General features: G+C 36.0%; 1 protein-coding gene across 9 annotated transcripts in view; it reads left to right on the top strand.

The window, feature by feature from the left end:
* ATXN2 (ataxin 2) overlaps positions 1 to 14,052 on the top strand; it is a 103,605-nt gene that overhangs the window by 77,848 nt on the left and 11,705 nt on the right. For all 9 annotated transcript variants that reach the window (XM_070386170.1, XM_070386167.1, XM_070386168.1 and 6 more), the window contains 2 exons: positions 10,865 to 11,049; positions 11,384 to 11,516. In XM_070386170.1, the coding sequence (XP_070242271.1) occupies positions 10,865 to 11,049; positions 11,384 to 11,516 (318 nt within the window). The remainder of the gene's footprint in view (positions 1 to 10,864; positions 11,050 to 11,383; positions 11,517 to 14,052) is intronic.

Consider the following 14,052-nt stretch of genomic DNA (forward strand, 5'->3'; position numbering starts at 1 on the left):
GCCTGGGTTCAATCCCTGGCTTGGGAACTGAGATCTGGCAAGCCTCACAAAGCAGCCAAAAAAAACAGAATATATGATAGCCTTTGTCTTTCCTTTAGAACACTGGAACCTATTGGAAGAATTCTACCTTAGATCATTTAAAGTTATCTTGTGGGTTAATCTTATTCTGAGGGCCTGCTGTTTCATTTCTACACACTTTGGGTGTATCATATTAAAAATATGGATATTTTTATTAGGTAGCCAGAGTGCCATTATCACACTTTATAAAAATAAACTAATTCCTTTTTATCATCTAATAACCATCATAATAAGATTACCCTGATTGAGACAGGAATATATTTTTATAGTTGGTTTGTTTTGAGTGTGGATCAAAATAAGATCTTCACATTATTACATTGGTTACACGTCTTTGTTTTCCCCTATTTTTACCCCTGCTGTTGCTTTGTGGCAGAAACTGATTGTTACGTAGTATATCATATATTCTAGATTTCTCTCTTCTTGTGATGTCATTGATTACATTCAGGTGTAACTTTTATGGGAAGAGATAAGAATACTTGATAGACTGGGCATACACACTGAGGAAACCAGAATTGAAAGAGACATGTGTATCCCAGTGTTCATCGCAGCACTGTTTATAATAGCCAGGACGTGGAAGCAACCTAGATGTCATCAGCAGATGAATGGATAAGAAAGCTGTGTTACATATACACAATGGAGTATTACTCAGCCATTAAAAAGAATACATTTGAATCAGTTCTAGTGAGGTGGATGAAACTGGAGCCTATTATACAGAGTGAAGTAAGCCAGGAAGAAAGACACCAATATAGTATACTAACACATATATATGGAATTTAGAAAGATGGTAACGATAACCCTGTATGCGAGACAGCAAAAGAGACACAGATATATAGAACAGTCTTTTGGACTTTGTGGGAGAGGGAGAGGGTGGGATGATTTGGGAGAATGGCATTGAAACATGTATAATATCATATATGAAACAAATCGCCAGTCCAGATTTGATGCAGGATACAGAATGCTTGGGGCTGGTGCACTGGGATGACCCAGAGAGTTGGTACAGGGAGGGAGGTGGGAAGGGGGTTCAGGATGGGGAACACGTGTACACCCGTGGCAGATTCATGTTGATGTATTGCAAAACCAATACAATATTGTAATTAGCCTCCAATTAAAATAAATAAATTTATATTTTAAAAAAGAATACTTGATAGATATTTGTGAGTGCTCTATGTTGGATCATTTAAGAGGTATAGTATCTGGTCCTACTTTGAATTATGGTAAGATTTATTAAAGGCTCAAGTGGTGATAGCCTGATCCTCCCCTCTCCAATTGTAAAGTTTTCTGTCAAGTCTGTCATCTTATTTATTGATGATTGATACTTAACAGCATCTTTTCATTAGGGCTGTGTGCTGTCTTGTCCAAGTCTTTGTGACTCTATGGACTATAGCCCTCGAGGCTCCTCTGTCCATGGTATTTTCCAGACAAGGATACTGGAGGGGGTTGCCATGCCCTCCTCCAGGGAATCTTCCTGACCCAGGGATTAAACCTGCAGTTCTTAGGTCTCCTTTATTGGCAGATGGGCTTTTTATCACTAGCGCCATCTGAGAAGCCTCTTCTTTAGAGCTGTGGTTCTCAAATTCTAGTGTACATTAGAATCACTTGGAGAGTTTGTTTAAAAAAAAAAAAACACCAATTGCTTGGGCCTATCCCCAGAATTTCCAGTTCAGTAGATTTGGGGCATAGCCTGAGAATTTACTTTTCTAGTGCAATTCATTAAAAAAACAAAAACACAATTCCCCAGTGATATTGTTGGTACAGGACCATACTTTGGAAATCACTTTAATTAGGAGTTTGAAAACAGTGATTTCTGAATTTCTAGCATTGCTTCTCCACTTACTAGCTAGAATCATTCAGTAAGGGACTTCTTTTTAACCAGGGCTGTTTGGGTATCTTGAAATAGTTTGTACAGAAAAGTTATGAATACATGTAAAATTTTATATATTGTTAATATATATGTATTATATATATTCTTGTATAATTTTTTACATATCCATTGTATTTCAATTAATTTTTTTTTTTTTCGCTTCTCTCATTGTCCCATCTTTGATCAATGATAATCGCTTTACATTGGCTCCTGTCTCCTTTTGGTACTACTTATTTGTCTCTGATAACTTCCTTTCTGCTATGAATAAGATGTCTCAGGCTAATCTTCTAACAGTAGACCTGGATCAGTAATCCTGCAAGCAACCCTCATTTTCTTTGCTGGGAAATAGTGTTTAGAAACCATTTTCTGGTCATTGGGTATGCTCATTGCTATTGAATTAATAATATCTGTCTTTTAACAAATTATCACAAAGCTTAGCTGCCTAAAACAGCAAACATATTTTATTTCACATGGTTTCTGAATGTCAGCAATCCAGGAGCCTTTTAACTAGGTGGTTCTTCCTTAGAGTCTCTTGCTGCTGCTAAGTCATTTCAGTCGTGTCTGACTCTGTGCGACCCTATGGATGGCAGCCCAACAGGCTCCCCCGTCCCTGGGATTCTCCAGGCAAGAACACTGGAGTGGGTTGCCATTTCCTTTGCCAGTACATGAAAGTGAAAAGTGAAAGTGAAGTCGCTCAGTCGTGTCTGACTCTTAGCGACCCCGTGGACTGCAGCCTACCAGAGTCTCTTAAGCAGTTGCAAAAAGATGTTGGCTAGAGCAGGAGTTTGGAGAAGGCAATGGCACCCCACTTCAGTACTCTTGCTGGAAAATCTCATGGATGGAGGAGCCTGGTAGGCTACAGTCCATGGGGTCACGAAGAGTCGGACACGACTGAGCGACTTCACTTTCACTTTTCACTTTCATGTATAGGAGAAGGAAATGGCAACCCACTCCAGTGTTCTTGCCTGGAGAATCCCAGGGACAGGGGAGCCTGGTGGGCTGCCGTCTGTGGGATCGCACAGAGTTGGACACGACTGAATCGACTTAGCAGCAGCAGCAGCAGAGCAGGAGTTATGTAACCTTAAGCTGGTGGATCTGCTTCCAGATGCAGAGCTGTTGGCAGGATAGTTCTGGTCATAAAATGTCATCTGGCTTTTCCCATAATGAGAAACAACCTAAATGGAAGCCACAGTTTGTTTTACAATCTAACCTTTGAAGTACCCTAGCTTCATTTCTGTCATTTGCTGTTGATTATGTGGAGCAAATCTGGTACATGTGGAAGGGACTAATATATAAGGGTGTGAAAACCAGGAGGCAGAATCATTGGGGGCCATCTTAGAGCCTGGCTTACTTACATTTTCCTATAATGTGTATAAGATGTTTTCAGAATATTTGTTGTCTGTTGCTCTACAAGATAAAATTTAAGATTTCTTTAGTATCTCACTAAGAATTCTTTTAAGTGTCAGTTTTCAGAGTCAGGAATTGCTACCCATGATACTTCAAAAATACCATTTTGTGTAGTCACTGAGTTATGTCAACAATTAGACACCTAGGTAGGTTAACCTGATTGAACTTGTTAACATTTGTAATGATAAATTTTTTTATTATTTTAATTTTATTTTTTATGTCAAATATTTATTTTCAAAGTGCAAATTACATAAAAAGGTTGTTTAGAAAAGTCTTGTTTTCATCCCAGTCTCTTAATTTGTACTTTCCATCCCATTAAGTGGATTGTCCCTTTCACCATTAGCAGCTGATGATTTAAAATTAATTTCTGTTTATCCTTACAGTGTCTATTTTTACAGTTGTTTCTTTGCAGATGTTCTGTTTTTAAAAATGGCTCTATTTGGATTGTTGACCTCTCATTTATATAGTTGACCTTTGAACAACTCGGGGGTTAAGGGTACTGACCCTCTGTGCAGTCAGAAACTGAGTATAATTTATAGTCAGGGGAAAAAAAAAAATTTATAGTCAGTCCTGCATGTTCATAGTTACAGATCATCCAACAGTGGATGGCTTAGTGCTGTAGTATTTACTATGGGAAAAAAATCTGTGTAAGTGGACCCACACAGTTCAGACTTGTATTTTTCAAGGGTCAACTGTAATTCGAAAGCCATAAAATTCATCCCCTTGAAGTATATAAGTTTAGTGGTTTTTAAGATATTCTCAGAGCTGTCCAATCATCACCAGTCAATTTTAAAACATTTTTATCACTCCAGAAAGAAACCCCATATCCTTTAGTAACTATTTTCCTCCCACGCCATGCATGTACACACTTATATCCTAGACGTGCTAATACACTTTTCTCTGTAGAATGCCTGTTCTGGATATTTCGTGTGAATGAAATCATATTGTATGGAGTCTTTTGTGACTGGCTTCTTTCATTTAGCATGTTTTCAAGGTTCATCCATGTTGGAACATCTATCAATATACACTTCATTTCTTTTTATGGGTGTGTAGATACCAGTAACATTTCACTTATCCATTCATCAGTTGATGATTCTTTGGATTGTTCCACTTTTTGATTATTATGAGTGATGCTGAACATTGTACAGTTTGTATGTGGACTTAGGTTTTCATTTCTCTCTGAGTGGAATTACTGTGTTTACAGTGTGCCACACTGTTTTCCAAAGTGACTATAGCACTTTTTATTCCTACCAGTAGTATACGAGAGTCCCAATTTCTCTACATCTTCCCCAGCACTTGTTATTGTCTGTTATAATCCTCGTGGTTATAAAATAGTACTTCTTTATGATTTTGATTAGTATTTCCTAGTGACTGATGATGTTGAGCATCTTTTCATTGACCATTTGCATACTATCTCTGGAGAATTGTTTATTCAGATATTTGACCTAGTTTTAATTAAATTATTTGCCTTTTAATCACTGACTTGTAAGAGTTTTCTATATATTCTATATACAGATCTTCTATCAGATATAAGATTTACAGATATCTTCTCCATTTTATGGTTTTTGGTTTTTTTTAACTTGATGGTGGGCTTTGCAGCACAGAAGTTTTTCATTGTGAAGGAACCTCAATTTATTTGTATTTTGGATTGTCACTTTTGCTTTTGGTATCATACTAAGAAACCATTTCCTGACTCAAGATTGTAGAGATTTACCAAGATTCCTTCTAAGAGTTCAGCTCTAACATTTAGGTTAGTGATACATTCTGAGGTAATTTTCCAGATGGCACTAGTGGTAAAGAATCCACCTGCCATTGCAGGTAGACATAAGAGATGTGGGTTCAATCCCTGGGTCACAAAGATCCCCTGGACAAGGAAATGGCAGTCTGCTCCAGTTTTCTTGCCTGGAAAATCCCTTGGACAGAGGAGACTGGAGGGCTACAGTCCATAGGGTTACACAGAGTTGGGCACAACTAAAGCGACTGAGCAAGCACGCATGCGTAAGGATAGAGTCCACATTGATTCTTGCCTGTGTACATCCAGTTATCCTGGCACCATTGTTTGAAAAGTGTTTTTTCCTCATTAAATTGTCTTGGCATCCTTGTTGACATTTACTTTTCTTCCCTCGTATGCAAAGTGAAGCATACTATATGTACTGCGCTGCACCCATGGGGTTTTTTGTTTGAAGACATCGTATTTCCTAGAAATTACCTATATTACTGTATCAAGATTTTCCTTAGACTTTTTTAAAAAAAATATTTGTATATTTGTATATTTATTTGGCTGTATTGGGTCTTAGTTGCAGCGGGCAGCCTGTTTGTTGCCCTGTAGCTTGTGGGATCTTAGTTTGCAGGCCAGGGGTTGAACCCATGTCTCCTGCATTGCAAGGCATATTCTTAACTACTGGACCACCAGGGAAGTCCCTCCTTAACACATTTTTTTTTTGCCTGAGGCATATGAGATCTTAATTCCCAAACAGGGATATTCTGATTCATTTGGAAATTGCCATATATACAGTATAAGGTATGAATCCAGTTTATCTTGTTCCAAATAGCTCTCCAAAATTTTTAACCAGTTTTGTTATTCTATAGTTTACATACAATAAAATAAGTGTACTTTTAAGTGTACTTTTTGATGAGAACTACTCCAGTACCACCCATTGCAGGCAGCCACTGATCTACTTTCTCTTACTTTTTGACTTTTCTAGATATTTTTTAGTAAGTAGAATTGTGTGTTGTATTTCTGTGTGTCTAGCTGATTTGAGAATATTTCATATTATCATCTGCATCATTTTGTTCCTTTTTATTGCTGAACAAGATTCCATTTTTATGATTATACCATGGTTGGTTTACCCATTACCAACCAGTTCATGGGTATTTGGATTATTTTCAGTCTTTGGTTGTTTTCATAAAGCTTTGAAGAGCGTTTGTGAACTAATGTTTGTGTGAACGTTTGTGTTCATTTCTCTGGGTTAAATATCTAGAATTAGAGTTGTTTAGTTGTATGGTAAGTGCAATTTTAAATTAATAAGAAACTGATAAATTGTTTTCCAAAGTGGTTGTGTCATTTTACATTTCAGCTGATCAGCCATGAATGAGCATTATGGTTACTCTACATCCTTGCCAACTTTGGTATTGTCTGTTTTTTTAGTTTTAGCCTATCTGGTCTGTTACCTCATTGTGATTTTAATGTGCATTTCTTTGATAATTACTGATTTTTTTTTTTTTTTTAAGAAATTTTATTAATTTATTTGACTGCCTTGGGTCTTAGTTGCAGCACATGGGATCTTCATTTACTCATGCAGGATCTTTCATTTTAGACTCTCTAGTTGGAGTGTACCAGCTCAATGGTTGTTGTGTACGGGCTTAGTTGCTTCACTACATATGGGATCTTTGTTCCCTGACTGGAGATCAAACCTGCGTCCCCTGTATTGCATTAGCTATACATTTGTAATCATTGCTTTAGCTGCATCCCTAAAACTTGATGTGTTGTATTTTCATTCAGAATATTTTCTGTCTTACGATTTCTTTAACCAAAGGGCTTTAAATCTTAGTAATGTGTTTGTAATCGCCAAATACTTGGTTATTTAGGGTGTATTGATATTTCTGTTTATTTTTTCATTCCATTAAGATCAGAAAACAGAGTGCTACGAAATGCCATTTTCATCCTATATTAAGTATCCATGTGTAGTTAAATCTTTATCTGGATTTCTCTTCCATTCTGTTAAATTGTCTGTCTTTAGATAGACTACTTTCCCACCTATCCACTCCCAATATTGATTTTTTTTTCCCTCAAGTGTTTTTGACTTTTCTTTTGGTTATTTTTCCATATGAACTTGATATTCAGGTTGACTACTAAAAAATCAGTTGACTTTTTAAAAACCTTTTTATTGAGAATTTCAAACATATACATATAAGCAGTTTGAATAGTACATCAATGTAAAAGTACTCATCACTCAGGTTTAACAGTTAGAAACTCACGGTCACTTTTGTTTCATCTACAACACCTCTCCCCTCCTCAGATTGTTTTGAAGCATATCCTAGATACACTATTTTATTTGTAAGTATTTTATAATTTTTAAAGAGTCTTATAAAAACAAACATAAAACACTACAGTTCTCCAAAAGTTTCCCAGTTTTTAGAGCCCAGAAACTTGTCATCCTCTGCCCATCTGCCTGCTGTTGTCTCACTTCCATATTAAAGTCCTTTTCTAATGCAAAAAAAAAAAAAAAAAAAAAAACTACAATGCTATTATTACACCAGAAAGAGTTAACCAGGAGTTCCCTAATATCCTCAAATTTCTGTGGCTTTTGTTAAAATACGTATTTTTTACAGTTAATTTGTTCCAGTTAGGATTCAAGTGAGGTTTACAAGTTGCATTTGTTTTTCATGTTTAAGCCATTTTTAAAGTTATTTTATGTTGTAAATTTTTATTATGAAAATTTAGACAAGTTTTGTTCATTTATACCATTACACTGTTACCCTAGGTACCATTGTCATTTCACTAATCAATACTTTTGTATGTATCTTTAAGAGTTGTGGACTATTTCTTTTTTAAAACCATAGTTAAGGTACCATTACCTAAAATAAATTATAAATTATTTCTTGCTATCAAATATCTAAGCACGTTTTTCTTACTGCCTTAAAATTTTTTCTTAATAGTTGGCTTGTTGAGCCACAATCCAAAATCCACACTTTTCATTTGATTGCTATCTCTGTCTTAATATTAACTCTTTTTATTTATAGTTTCCCCCTCAGGTTTTCCCTTTTACATCTTATTTAAATCCAGTTTGTTTGGCCTGTATTCTTTCCCACCATCTGAACTTCATGGATTGGATCCCTGTGGTATTAGTTAAAGTGATCCTCTGTCCGCTGTAGGTCTCTGATAGTATATAAATAAGAAAGACTTGTTAAGTTTAGGTTGTATTTTTTTTAAAACCTTTACATGGAATGTTTCATAGATGGTGTGTGTAGTTTTATTAGAAGTCAGTGTCTGATCTCCTTTTTTTTCTTTCTTTGATAGTAGGAGTAACTTGGCTGCCTTATATATCCAGGATAACATTTCATACCAGCTCTTCTCTGTTTGTTTTAGCAGCACTGGCAGTGACTATCTAGCGCTAGGTTCATTATTTCACTAAGGATTGCAAAATGATGACATTCTCATTCTATCATCTCTCCTTCAGTTGTTAACTGGACTGTTTCTATAAAGAAAAACTTTTACCTTGTTAAGCTATTTGGTTACCGTGAAGTACAGCTTGTAAAAGAAAGGTTACTAAACTGCCCATCATTTCAAAGCAATTTTCAAAATAATGAGTTCGTTTCCTATTATCTCCGTGACTGATGAGAGTCTGTTGTTGTTCTGTTAGTATGAATTCCTGGATGTTAATATTTGAACCACATTAAATTTATAAATATATTCTTTAGACATTAACTTAAGGGAGGATTGTTATCTTTATCTTGTCTTCTTATGCACAAACAAATTATGCCTTTCTGCTTGTTTAAATCTGTTTCTCTGTCTTCAGTAGTGTTTTTTCAGTTTTCACCTCAGGTAGTTTCTTTTTTTATTGTTAATGTAAACTGGGTTCATCTTTCCATTGTATCTTCTAAGTAGTTACTCATGAAGTAAATTTATGAAGTGTGGTATATGAAGGCTATTGGCTGTCTTTATGTTAACTTTATATCCTGCTACTTTACTCCATCAAATAACAAAAAATTAAGGACTTGCTTCTGAAATACAGCCATAGATCATGTAGGGCATATCTTTCCTTCATGATAGTAGTACCTTTTTGCACCAAACTACCTCTCTGTCTTCTTGGTGCATGATGCAGTTCTCATTTTTGCATCCTGTGAGAAAGGATTTTGTTTGAAAATATGCTGAAGTCAGGAACATTTGGGGACAGATATTCTTGAGCGGGGAGGGTGGTTAAATAGAGTGGGATCTGAGTATTATAGGATGTTGATTAGCATCCCTGGCCTCTACCCATTTAGATACTAGTAGCTTCCTCTCCTTCCTTAACTGTGACAACCAAAAATGTCTCCAGACATTGCCAAATGCCCTTTTTTTTTTTATGTCTTCTTTGGAGAAATGTCTGTTTAGATCTTTGGCCCATTTTTTGATTGGGTCATTTATTTTTCTGGAGTTGAGCTTTGAAAGGCAAATGCCTTTGAAATGCCCTTTGAAAGGCAAAATTGTTCCCAGTTGAAAACCATTGACAAAAGGAAATGGCTAAAGTATGGCCAACATAAACTGTGGTTTAAGATTAAGGTAGATTCAAACTATAGGGATTGGGACACGACCATAAAACCAGGTCTGCCTCTGTACAGATTTAAGATTGTATTCATTGTTTTTATAGTTAAAATTTTTCTTTTAGAAATCCATAAAGTTGACTAGCTTTTGGAGAGAAAAAAAAAGTGAGGATTATAAATATAAAAAGAAATAGACAAACTTTCATATGATATTTGAGTTTGGGATGGTTTTTCTTTCTTGAAGGATATGCTTTTTCAATATGAGGGAATCTCAAGATTGAATTCAGATAAATATTCTTACTAGTTTCCTCTGTTTTCAGGCTTGCTTTTCTAACCAGATAATAAGTATATATAACCAGCTTTCCTACATATCAGCAACAGTCAAGTGTTTAGCAAAAATTTCAGATGTTTTTAAGAAAATTTATCTCTACCTTGGCAGTTCGTTCTGATGATTTTGTGAACATAAGTTACACATTCTTTGTGTCCTGTGGAATTGGTGGTTCACAGCTTTTTCCCTTGAGTGATTTAGTTAACATAGCACCATAAACCCATCACAGGCAACAGTCAGTGCTGTAATAAACATGTGAGAAAAGGGTACACAGAGCATGCAGCTTGCTGTTTTGTGGGGGACTGGGAAAGACATATTACAGAGATGGCAGTTGACCTAAACTGTTAATGAGAGCTTTAATGGGGCCGATTATAGGCAAGAACTCTTATTTAGAAACCTGCAACATGATAGCATGTGATAACTATGTTTGAGAATGAGCAAGAATTTAGTGGTGGAAGATTTTTAAAAATGGAGTTAAGATTAGTGTTGGGTCTCTTTGCACTTTTTTTGTTGTATTTTTGTTTTTCTTTGAGTAAAATCCAATGCCCTTCTCTAGCCATGGCATAATTTAGTGTATCAAACAGGGATGATCTGAGAAATAATATGGGAAATGTTTCATAGTGCTGTAAGAGTCTCATAATTACAGGGACTTGATCAACTCTGTGGGTCATCGCAGAGTGTCTCTGAGAATGTGGCTATCAAGCTGACCCCCTCAAGGACAAGTAAAAATTTTCCAACCTGACAGTAGGGAATTGGGGATTGAGGCTGAGGAATGGCATAGATGATAGGAAAACAGCCCATAGTGATGGAAGAGGGGTGGGTGCGGAATAGCGTGGCATTTGAGAGACAGGCAGAAATGTCAGACCATACAGAGCCTTATGGACCAGTTCATGTATTTTATGCTAAGGAGATGCTATTTTCTAATATTACATCATTTTTTCCTGCAGTACCAAATATGCCCCAACAACGGCAAGACCAACACCATCAGAGTACCATGATGCACCCAGCCTCAGCAGCAGGCCCACCAATTGTGGCCACCCCACCAGCTTATTCCACACAGTATGTCGCCTACAGTCCTCAGCAGTTTCCAAATCAGCCTCTTGTTCAGCATGTGCCACATTATCAGTCTCAGGTAAGCCTGATATGACCTAATAACTCTTAACTGTTGTTCCATTTAAGTAAGTTTCAGTGTGATAAAGGGGTTTTCTGTATATCTTGTGTTATGTGCTATGGTGGGGGTAGACAGCTAAGGATTTGGGGGCCCCTTTTAACAGAAAGGTGCTGATCAGTGTAGGTGTTTCAAAGAAAATAGCCAAAAACAAACTGATTTAGAATTTTCTAAATTCTGTATTTATAATTTATAAGTTTTGGAAACCTGCAAACCATGAAGTTAAGACATAACTAAAATCTACTTGATTATATCTGATAACTTTAATGTTTTTTCTTAATTTTTTATTTAAACACAGCATCCTCATGTCTATAGTCCTGTAATACAGGGTAATGCTAGAATGATGGCACCACCAACACATGCCCAGCCTGGTTTAGTGTCCTCTTCAGCGACTCAGTACGGGGCTCATGAGCAGACACATGCGATGTATGGTAGGAAACACTTTTTGTTTTTTCTCAGTGTGTGTCTTAATGTGTTTTAAACTTCTGTTTAAGAATAACTCTGCCTTTTATGACATTGAGGGTCAAGAATCTTAAAAAAAAAAAAAAGGAATCTGGTTCTCTCTGACCTAGTCTGTAAGTCTTGGCAAATCATTTCTGCTTTTGTTCTTGAAATTTCTCTCTTTAACTAAAAATGTAATAATGTTTGTAACAGAAGGCATCTTTTGTAGAGAAATGTATCTTCCTTCTCTTCCTCATCAGTAACATCATTTGGTATACTCTTCCTAAGGCATGCAGGAAGGTTTTTCCTTAATGAAAGCACTCTCTAGCAAGAAAACATTCTCCCTCACTCTTTATTCTGGGGGCCACTGACATTGCATATTTTTGATTGCTATTTGTTATAATACTACTGTGTTTCTTCATTATGCTGTATTTTAAGTGGTCGAAATTGTGTCATACTAGATCTGCTTTAGACAGAGTCATACTGTAAGTGTAATCAGTATGCAATGATAAAAGTATTCTATATAAAATTAATATATATAAGACTACTAAGCTAAAATTGCCATCTTAGTTTTGTGGCCAGAGAACTTTGTACAAGTAAACTTTGCAGCTTTCTATAAAGTACTAAAATAATACCATTTTCAATGTTGAGAATTTAAAATAAAATTCCCACCTTATATTTTATAGAATAGGATTAATTAGTTATCTCATATTTTTCAAAATGCACCTTTAATTATTAATAGTACCAGTTTTATTGAGATCTGAATTTTGTTTTGAACTTTTTTGAGAACTCCTTTACTGTCATTTAAGTTTTCCCATTGGCATTTCAGTTTGTTTTGGAGTGGGAAAAGAGAAATTTAAATTTATTTGTACAGTTGAAAAGAGAACAACCCCTGTGAGAATGAAATTAATATTACATGCAGCTGCGTGGACCTTTTCTTTTTAAAACCTCGTTAAACTTTTTGAATGACTAAGAATGTAAAGACTTTCAGTTTTTTTAACTTTAGATTACAGTTTATAACGTTTTGTAGGTTAACAGGAATAGGACTCAGGCAGCAACAACCATTGTTCTTGTCACCCAGAACTCACTTCTAATGTTTACTTTTTGGAGCCATGCTCCTTTCCCACTGGTTCACTAATCATAGAAATTTTATGTGACATTTTTTTAATATAAAATACTTTTCAGATCTTACTTTTCCACACTTAAAATCTTTTATTGTTGATTATACTCTTTAAATTTAAATAATGTGCTTGTAACATTTTGAAAACCTTTCAAGAAACCCATCCATAATTTAATTGAAAGGTTGACAGACTAATTTGGTTTATGATTTTAGTTATGATCTCCTGTCATTGGGTTGTCTTGCTGCTGCTAAGTCGCTTCAGTCGTGTCCGACTCTGTGCGACCCCATAGATGGCAGCCCACTAGGCTCCCCCGTCCCTGGGATTTTCCAGGCAAGAACACTGGAGTGGGTTGCCATTTCCTTCTCCAATGCAGGAAATTGAAAAGTGAAAGGGAAGTCGCTCAGTCGTGTCCAACTTTTTGCGACCCCATGGACTGCAGCCCACCAGGCTCCTCCGTCCATGGAATTTTTCAGGCAAGACTGCTGGAGTGGGGTGCCATTGCCTTCTCCGATTGGGTTGTCTTAACCCGAACTAATTATGTTGTGAAAAGGCATCACTGATTTATCACACTAAGTTTTACACAATTTGTATATATTTCAACAGTTTTCCAGTTTGCTAAAGTCTTAGGTGAAAAGTTCATAATGATTGTTTATACATACATTCCTGAATATATCATGATATAACAAGTGGAAAAACATTTCTTTCTTCCCATTTTCTGGCATACTCCCTTTGGAATAAGATCTGAAACTTTTGAGCTAAAATTTCCGTTGCTTTTAGAGAATAGCTATTTGTATGCCCATGCCTTTTGAGATACTGTAGTAATACTGTTGAGCAGAATCTTTCTCCTCAGTGTATTCACTCACTGCCAGCCTGGCTTTGTCTTTTGAATGGATATTCATTGGTTTGAAACATCCAGTACAGTACAGTAAATACTATATTTGAGGCACTAATGGTTTTATAACTACTTTGCAAAATATTTCCATTTGAAAAGCAGTTGGTCTCAGACTCTGAAGTCCATTCAGATGTGGGTAAACAGAAAAATACTGCAAAAAAACAAAATACTAGACCTAATGTCCAGTGAAACTTAGAATGAACTAGTCATCAAAGCTACTTATTTGATGCCAGGAGAAAGTTGGCTCAACCATATCTGAATTAACTCTCCTACGATTTACACAGATTGAGTTTTATTGATGTCTGTTGATGAGGGTAGGCTAGGGGCAGCGCCGTACCTAGATTTGGTATGATTATTTTTGGTTCTCTTTTGGACACTACATACCCTGAAGAAGACACCAGGAAATGAATTATTTTGTTATTTACTGCAATAAACCATAATTTAATCTGCTGTAGCAAGTTTATTAATTCATCAGTGATTTATTTTAGGTCTTACAGATTTTTAAGTCAGACT

The sequence above is a fragment of the Bos mutus genome, chromosome 17 (genome assembly GCF_027580195.1).
Source record: "Bos mutus isolate GX-2022 chromosome 17, NWIPB_WYAK_1.1, whole genome shotgun sequence".
Taxonomy (NCBI): domain Eukaryota; kingdom Metazoa; phylum Chordata; class Mammalia; order Artiodactyla; family Bovidae; genus Bos; species Bos mutus.